Source organism: Nerophis ophidion, linkage group LG17 (assembly GCF_033978795.1).
Source record: "Nerophis ophidion isolate RoL-2023_Sa linkage group LG17, RoL_Noph_v1.0, whole genome shotgun sequence".
In the NCBI taxonomy this organism is placed as follows: Eukaryota; Metazoa; Chordata; class Actinopteri; order Syngnathiformes; family Syngnathidae; genus Nerophis; species Nerophis ophidion.
The window spans coordinates 34,418,740-34,428,307 of NC_084627.1; the positions used below are offsets into that span (position 1 = coordinate 34,418,740).

The window sequence follows — 9,568 nt, forward strand, 5'->3', positions numbered from 1 at the left end:
CTGGATTATGTAATTAATTATACACCTTTTTTTCAAAACCAAAATGCTCAACAATAAATCAAAGACTTTTTCGGAAAGAGAAACAGCACCATCTTGTGCATTTAGTGGGCTATTGCATGTGTGGGATTGGTGGGAGGGGCTTAATTGTCTACAACAGTGGTCCCCAACCTTTTTGTAGCTGCGGAAAGGACAACGCTTGATAATTTATTTATTTTTTGTCATGAAAAAGGGAGGTTTTTGGGGTTGGTGCACTAATTGTAAGTTTATCTTGTGTTTTTTATGTTGATTTAATAAAAAAAAAAAAAAAAAAAATTAAAAAAGATTATAAAAAATTCTTCTGCGGCCCGGTACCAATCGAGCCGCGGCCCGGTGGTTGGGGACCACTGGTCTACAATAAGAATACAGCCAGTGTGCATGTGGCCTCTCTGCCATATATTAGTAGTGTCCAAAAGTGCAGCGCAAGGTCATTTTTGGTCCACAACTTGGTATTTAATTGTCCCTCAGCATATTATAAAAATTCAATAAATGCATTGGCAAATGGGACCTAGGTTGATTTTCTTCTTTTTTGGCTTACAAATGTTAAAATATGGAATACTCGTGAGCTTGCATGCAGTTTTGAATGCACTCTTTTTTTAACAAAGGGCAATTTGTGATGTCACAGATTGACGGATGTAGTAATGTTGGCATCCAAGTAACTGCTGTCAGCCAGCCCCTCCCCCTATGCTGTCATTCCTTCCCATTTCATGCCCTCCCACCTGCTCTGATGTATATACAATAAATAAATTTGTGTTTGTTTGTACACAACATTTTACACAGGACTGTTTTGTCAACATGGACCGGGACAAAGTTGTATTAGACACTGAACTCTGTTGAACTAGATGGTGCTATTGAAACATTACTATTTGGTTGATGTATTGTGCAGTCGCTAGTCCAAAGTCAACAACAACAGGTGTGTGTCCATGAGAGACAAGAAGGGAGTTTGATGTGTCTTCGCTGCAGTGTCCTTCGGAAGAGTCTCGAAGCCAGGGAAACAATCCAAGTTAGAATGATTTGTGTGCGAGTGAAAATAAAATTTGCTTTTCACTCTAAATTGTCTATGACTGGTCCTCAAAACTGCGGGGTGGACAGTCCGATGTAATCCCGCATCCTCCAATCATTTGTGGCAGCTTTGGGGTACTTTGAAGACTGCCAGAAACTTCCAATTTGTGGACAAACCAGAGCAACGCTTATTCCAATCAGCAGATGTCCTGTTGTCATAATTCCGAATAAGTGGATATCTTCACGTCCTCAACAGAAAAGGTCGCCAGGCACGCGGCACGCGGCACTCCCACTTCACCCAAGAGTCCGTCGTGTGTCCAACAATAACCGCTTCGTCACAACAGCAGGTTCCCCCAAACCCAAGATCTTGTCAATTTTGTTGAAGCCAGTTAAATAGTTCCAATGTTTAGATTTGGGGAGCAGTGCAAAAAGAGGCAACAAGAAAGTTAAGACAAGACAAAACAAAGAAGCAAGCAGGAGAGATAAGGGAGAGGAAAGGGGAGCGTCCACCCTCGATGAGTGTTGTGACTGGCAAATTTTACATATAGTTAATGAAGTTTATTTTAGACCATGACAGAAAAAAGAATGGCGGTGTCTATCATCTTTAAGATAACTACATAATGTATGCAAAATTTACACTAAAGCATATCCAAAACATATTATCTAGACCAGTGGTTCTCAAATGGGGATACGCGTACCCCTGGGGGTACTTGAAGGTATGCCAAGGGGTACGTGAGATTTTTTAGAAATATTCTAAAAATAGCAACAATTCAAAAATCCTTTATGAATATATTTATTGAATACAATTTCCTCCACTCTGAGCTGCTACCTTACCGTGGTAGTGGAGTTTGCGTGTCCCAATGATCCTAGGAGCTATGTCGTCTGGGGGCTTTCATGCCCCCTGGTAGGGTCTCCCAAGACAAACAGGTCCTAGGTGAGTGATCAGACAAAGAGCAGCTCAAATACTTCTATAGAATTACAACAAAATGAACTCAGATTTCCCTTGCCCGGACGCGGGTCACCGGGGCCCCGCTCTGGAGCCAGGCCCGGAGTTGGGGCACGATGGCGAGCGCCTGGTGGCCGGGCCTGTCCCCATGGGGCCCGGCCGGGCACAGCCCGAAGAGGCAACGTGGGTCATCCCTCCAATGGGCTCACCACTCATGGGAGGGGCCATAGAGGTCGGGTGCATTGTGAGCTGGGCGGCAGCCGAAGGCAGGGCACTTGGCGGTCCGATCCTCGGCTACAGAAGCTAGCTCTTGGGACGTGGAACGTCACCTCACTGGGGGGGAAGGAGCCTGAGCTAGTCCGCGAGGTAGAGAAGTTCCGGCTGGATATAGTCGGACTCACCTCGACGCACAGCAAGGGCTCTGGAGCCAGTTCTCTCGAGAGGGACTGGACCCTCTTCCACTCTGGCGTTGCCGGCAGTGAGAGGCGACGGGCTGGGGTGGCAATTCTCGTTGCCCCCCGGTTCAAAGCCTGCACGTTTGAGTTCAACCCAGTGGACGAGAGGGTAGCTTCCCTTCGCCTTCGGGTGGGGGGACGGGTCCTGACTGCTGTTTGTGCTTACGCACCAAACAGCAGTTCAGAATACCCACCCTTTTTGGGTACACTCGAGGGAGTACTGGAAAGTGCTCCCCCGGGTGATTCCCTTGTCCTACTGGGGGACTTCAACGCTCATGTTGGCAACGACAGTGAAACCCGGAGAGGCGTGATTGGGAAGAATGGTCGCCCGGATCTAAACCCGAGTGGTGTTTTGTTATTGGACTTTTGTGCTCGTCACTGATTGTCCATAACAAACACCATGTTCAAACATAAGGGTGTCCATACACCCTAGGCCGCAGTTCCATGATCGACTTTGTAGTTGTGTCATCGGATTTGCGGCCTCATGTTCTGGACACTCGGGTGAAGAGAGGGGCGGAGCTTTCTACCGATCACCACCTGGTGGTGAGTTGGCTGCGATGGTGGGGGAGGATGCCGGACAGACCTGGCAGGCCCAAGCGCATTGTGAGGATCTGCTGGGAACGTCTGGCAGAGTCTCCTGTCAGAGAGAGTTTCAATTCACACCTCCGGGAGAACTTTGAACATGTCACGAGGGAGGTGCGGGACATTGAGTCCGAGTGGACCATGTTCCGAACCTCTATTGTCGAGGCGGCTGATTGGAGCTGTGGCCGCAAGGTTGTTGGTGCCTGTCGTGGCGGTAATCCCAGAACCCGTTGGTGGACACCAGCAGTGAGGGATGCTGTCAAGCTGAAGAAGGAGTCCTATCGGGTTCTTTTGGCTCATAGGACTCCGGAGGCAGTGGACGGGTACCGACGGGCCAAGCGGTGTGCAGCTTTAGCGGTCGCCGAGGCAAAAACTCGGACATGGGAAGAGTTCGGGGAAGCCATGGAAAACGACTTCCGGACGGCTTCGAAGCGATTCTGGACCACAGTCCGCCGCCTTAGGAAGGGGAAGCAGTGCACTATCAACACCGCGTATGGTGCGGATGGTGTTCTGCTGACTTCGACTGCGGATGTTGTGGATCGGTGGAGGGAATACTTCAAAGACCTCCTCAATCCCACCAACACGTCTTCCTTTGAGGAAGCGGTGCCTGGGGAATCTGTGGTGGGCTCTCCTATTTCTGGGGCTGAGGTTGCTGAGGTAGTTAAAAAGCTCCTCGGCGGCAAGACCCCGGGGTGGATGAGACCCGCCCGGACTTCCTTAAGGCTCTGGATGCTGTGGGGCTGTCTTGGTTGACAAGACTCTGCAGCATCGCGTGGACATCGGGGGCGGTACCTTTGGATTGGCAGACCGGGGTGGTGGTCCCTCTCCCTGATCTTTATGCCATGAAGTTTAAAGCCACTGCAACAGCTGAGGACATCAATGGTGCGGTCCAGAATCCCGAACACTTCTGTTATGGCGAGGAGACCAAAGTGGCGTGGGAGGAAGGAAACACCCCCAACAAGCTATGAGTGACATATCACTCTTTGTGTACAGAGTGTGATCATCTGGCCAGGATCACACTCCTCAGCCTTCCCGGTAAGGTTTATTCAGGTGTACTGGAGAGGAGGCTTCGCCGGATAGTCGAACCTCGGATTCAGGAGGAACAGTGTGGTTTTCGCCCTGGTCGTGGAACTGTGGACCAGCTCTATACTCTCGGCAGGGTTCTTGAGGGTGCATGAGAGTTTGCCCAACCAGTCTATATATGCTTTGTGGACTTGGAGAAGGCATTCGACCGTGTCCCTCGTGAAGTCCTGTGGGGAGTGCTCAGAGAGTATGGGGTACCGGACTGTCTTATTGTGGCAGTCCGCTCCCTGTATGATCAGTGTCAGAGCTTGGTCCGCATTGCTGGCAATAAGTCGGACACGTTTCCAGTGAGGGTTGGACTCCGCCAAGGCTGTCCTTTGTCACCGATTCTGTTCATAACTTTTATGGACAGAATTTCTAGGCGCAGCCAAGGCGTTGAGGGGTTCCGGTTTGGTGGCCACGGGATTAGGTCTCTGCTTTTTGCAGATGATGTAATCCTGATGGCTTCATCTGGCCAGGATCTTCAGCTCTCACTGGATCGGTTCGCAGCCGAGTGTGAAGCTACCGGAATGAGAATCAGCACCTCCAAGTCCGAGTCCATGGTTCTCGCCCTGAAAAGGGTGGAGTGCCATCTCCGGGTTGGGGAGGAGACCCTTCCCCAAGTGGAGTAGTTCAAGTACCTAGGAGTCTTGTTCACGAGTGGGGGAAGAGTGGATCGTGAGATCGACAGGGGGATCGGTGCGGCGTCTTCAGTAATCCGGACGTTGTATCGATCCGTTGTGGTGAAGAAGGAGCTGAGCCGGAAGGCAAAGCTCTCATTTTACCGGTCGATCTACGTTCCCATCCTCACCTATGGTCATGACCGAAAGGATAAGATCACGGGTACAAGCGGCCGAAATGAGTTTCCTCCGCCGGGTGGCGGGGCTCTCCCTTAGAGATAGGGCGAGAAGCTCTGCCATCCGGGAGGACCTCAAAGTAAAGCCGCTGCTCCTTCACATCGAGAGGAGCCAGATGAGGTGGTTCACGCATCTGGTCAGGATGCCACCCGAACGCCTCCCTAGGGAGGTGTTTAGGGCACGTCCAGCTGGTAGGAGGCCACGGGGAAGACCCAGGACAAGTTGGGAAGACTATGTCTCCCGGCTGGCCTGGGAACGCCTCGGGATCCCCCGGGAAGAGCTAGACAAAGTGGCTGGGGAGAGGGAAGTCTGGGCTTCCCTGCTTAGGCTGCTGCCCCCGCGACCCGACCTCGGATAAGCGGAAGATGATGGATGGATGGATGGATGGATGGAATACAATTTCAACAAAATATGAATTTAAGTTCATAAACTGTGAAAAGAAATGCACTAATGCAATATTCAGTGTTGACGGATAGATTTTTTATGGACATGTTCCATAAATAGTGTCAAAGCGCTTTGACACTATTTCCACATTCACCTATTCACACACAGATTCACACACTGATGGCGGGAGCTGCCACGCAAGGCCCTAACCACGACCGATCAGGGTGAAGTGTCTAGCTCAAGGACACAACGGAAGGGACGAAGTTGGTAGAAGGTGATGATTGAACCAGGAACCCTCAGGTTGCTGGCACGGCCACTCTCCCTACTGCGCCACACCGTCCCCCAACAAGCTATGAGTGACATATCAAAACAACACTAAATTAAAGTGCACTTACTGTACAGAACGCCACTACAATAGTTAAAAACAAATAAAGTGCACTTTTGTGCATGATGTCACTAATATGACATATCAAAACAACACTAAATTAAAGTGCACTTTTTGTACAGAACACCACTACAATAGTTTAAAACAAATAAAGTGCACTTTTGTGCATGATGTCACACAAGATACTTCAATAACCGTCAAATAAAAATGAGCTGCATAATAGGAAATCAAATAGTGTATGTCCTTCGCTATGTGGTAGGATTCAGCGGACGTTATCTCCTTCTGTTGACTATTTTTTTCATCCGGTGTTAATCTGGAAATTGTTGCTTCGGCATTTTGTGGGTGTGGCACCGTACGGAGATGTTGGCATGCGGAGTTTCAAGCAGCGGGTGACTTTTCAAATGATGCTACATTAGCAGTGGTGCTACTTTTTGTAGCAGCGCTTTTGCCACATAAATGTTGAACATATTCCCGCTTGAAGCCAAACCACCGGCAGACGATGGACCCCGCGCTGTTTTTCTTGGGAATTGTTTCTTCCTCCATTTGTTACCAGATTTGCACCTTTTCTCTCTCGTATTACCACCCGCACCGCACCGTTAACATCACAGCTAACGTTACCATGACGATACCTGTCTGTTCCGCGGGAGCTTGTGACGTTGCACACGTGACGTATGTACAAATCCCGTTTCCACATGAGTTGGGAAATTGTGTTGGATGTAAATATAAACTGAATACAATGATTTGCAAATCCTTTTCAACCCATATTCGGTTGAATGCACTATAAAGACAAGATATTTGATGTTCAAACTCATAAACTTTATTTTTTTTGCAAACTTTTTGCAAATAATAATTAACTTAGAATTTCATGGATAACTAATATTAATAACTAATAATTAACTTACAACACGTGCCAAAGTAGTTGGGAAACTGCATGTTCACCACTGTGTTACATCCCCTTTTATTTTAACAACACTCAATAAACGTTTGGGAACTGAGGAAACTAATTGTTGAAGCTTTGAAAGTATTATTTCCCATTCTGGTTTTATGTAGAGCTTCAGTCGTTCAACAGTCCGGGGTCTTTGCTGTCGTATTTTACGCTTCATAACGTGCCACACATTTTTGATGGGAGACAAGTATGGACTGCAGGCGGGCCAGGAAAGTACCTGCACTCTTTTTTTACGAAGCCACGCTGTTTTAACACTTGTCTTGCTGAAATAAGCAGGGGCGTCCATGATAACATTGCTTGGATGGCAACATATGTTGCTCCAAAACCTGTATGTACCTTTCAGCATTAATGGTGCCTTCACAGATGTGTAAGTTACCCATGCCTTGGGCACTAATGCACCACCATACCATCACAGATGCTGGCTTTTGAACTTTGCGCTTATAACAATCCGAATGGTTACTTTCCTCTTTGTTCTGGAGGACACCACGTCCTCTGTTTCCAAATATTATTTGAAATGTGGACTCGTCAGACCGCAGGAGGACACCTTTCCACTTTGCATCAGTCCATCTTAGGTGAACTTGGGCCCAGCCAAGCCGGCGGCGTTTCGGGATATTGTTGATAAATGGGTTTGGCTTTGCATAATAGAGTTTTAACTTGCACTTACAGATGTAGCGACCAACTGTAGTTACTGATAGTGGTTTTATGAAGTGCTCCTGAGCCCATGTGGTAATATCCTTTACACACTGATGTCGGTTTTTGATGCAGTACCGCCTGAGGGCTCAAAAGTCTGTGATATTATCGCTTACGTGCAGTGATTTCTCCAGATTCTCTGAACTTTTTGATGATTTTACGGACCGTAGATGGTAAAATCCCTAAATCCCTTGCAATTGCTCGTTGAGAAATGTTGTTCTACAACTGTTCGACAATTTGCTCACAAATTAGTGACCCTCGCCCCATCCTTGTTTGTGAAATTATATAACATTTCATGGAAGCTGCTTTTATACCCAATCATGGCACCCACTTGTTCCCGATTAGCCTGCAAACCTGTGGAATGTTCCATATAAGTGTTTGATGAGCATCCCTCAATTTTATCAGTATTTATTGCCACCTTTCCCAACTTCTTTGTCACGTGTTGCTGGCATCAAATTCTAAAGTTAATGATGATTGGCAAACAAAAAAATGTTTCTCAGTTTGAACATTAATATGTTGTCTTTGTAGCATATTCAACTGAATATGAGTTGAAAATGATTTGCAAATCATTGTATTCTGTTTATATTTACATTTAACACAATTTCCCAACTTATATGGAAACAGGGTTTGTAAGAAGGTGCGCTTGTTTTAAGTCTCTGTGAGAAGAAGAGACAAGAAATAGTTGAGAACACATGCAGTGTAATGCCCACAGCTGAAAGCAACTGCGTGAGAACGTATACTCGAATATCACGATATAGTAATTTTCTATATCGCACGGCGACAAACCCATGATATATCGAGTATATCGATATATCACCCAGTCCTAATACAATGCAGATTAATGAACATATAAAATATAAATGTGATTGTAGCCCCAGCAGGATAATGGTGACCTGCTGGGGATCTCAAGCCCAGGGCTCCCACTAATTCAGCGTTATAGGGAGTTTAATTTTTCATGCACTTATTTTTGTTCTATTTATCTGGCAGGAGGAAAAGTCGGTCCCTGAAAATAATGTCTACATTAAACCGTACAAAAAAGGTTGAGGACCACTGCTCTAAGTGATGTTTTCTTTGTAAACTCTATTATATCCTTTTTGTGTTTTTAGAGACTGTACTTGTGTTTAGAAAGTGGCTCAATATGAGCTTCCCCTACTTGAAAGACCAGAAACTTCTACTGAAACCTTATATTTTATTTTATGCAGCCCTAGCTGGAAAAATTGGACACTCCCGTCTAATATTCCCCTTAGTATGAAACATCCACAAGAGCATTCCTATTATGACAGGTATCCTTTTTTGCCTGGTTTTCTTTAAAACTAACCCGGCTGGATACATTTTGCTTCTTCTGTTGCCCTCATCAACAGGAAGTTGTACCACCACAATAGCCCCCAGTTGGGTTTAGCCACCATGCGTGCAGGCGTCACACACTGGCAGGCAGGGCAGACTGAGCAGGGCCACAGCATGATCTGCCAGGCCTATGGAATTCTAATGGTCTCCCACGGGCCCAACCACACTGTTACCCACAACCTGGAGGTAAGCTCATAGAGTAGCAACAGTATTGACAATTGAGTAGTTTAATTGTAAGCCATGTTCGTGTTGATATCCTAATTGAAAGGAGGTATTCAAGCATTGATAGCTTTAATGTGGAGTCTCTCTGCCTACATTCAGTCGATGCGCATGCAAAGTGAGATGGAGCTGAAGAAGCAAAAGGAAGAGAAGGCGGCCTCCTCCTAAATTATGCTGGTTTCGACAAACATCCCGAGGCCACAGTACCCACTTGCCTTTTCTGAAGAGCCAACTGAAGAAACACAAATGCTCCAGCTCTATTGGTTAAAAGTGTGCTGACAAAGACTGTTATATTCAAAGACATCTGAGCACCATCACATGTTGTGTACAGCAGTTACAATAAAACTTGCAGAACACAATGTGTTGTGATCACTTTACCACCATCAGGAAGGGCTCTCTGTTACTATACAGTGGGGCAAAAAAGTATTTAGTCAGCCACGGATTGTGCAAGTTCTCCCACTTAAAATGATGACAGAGGTCTGTAATTTTCATCATAGGTACACTTCAACTGTGAGAGACAGAATGTGAAAAACAAAAATCCAGGAATTCACATTGTAGGATTTTTAAAGAATTTATTTGTAAATTATGGTGGAAAATAAGTATTTGGTCAACCATTCAAAGCTCTCACTGATGGAAGGAGGTTTTGCCTCAAAATCTCCC

The 9,568-nt window shown here is 46.4% G+C and overlaps 1 protein-coding gene across 1 annotated transcript in view; it reads left to right on the top strand.

Annotated features, from left to right (window-relative positions):
• The window catches only part of smyd1a (SET and MYND domain containing 1a), a 54,515-nt gene extending 45,248 nt beyond the window's left edge, over positions 1–9,267 (top strand). The window contains exons 9-10 of the mRNA XM_061876795.1: positions 8,707–8,875; positions 9,011–9,267. Coding sequence (XP_061732779.1) covers positions 8,707–8,875; positions 9,011–9,076 — 235 coding nt within the window. The 3' untranslated portion in view covers positions 9,077–9,267. The remainder of the gene's footprint in view (positions 1–8,706; positions 8,876–9,010) is intronic.
• Positions 9,268–9,568: the final 301 nt, after the last annotated feature.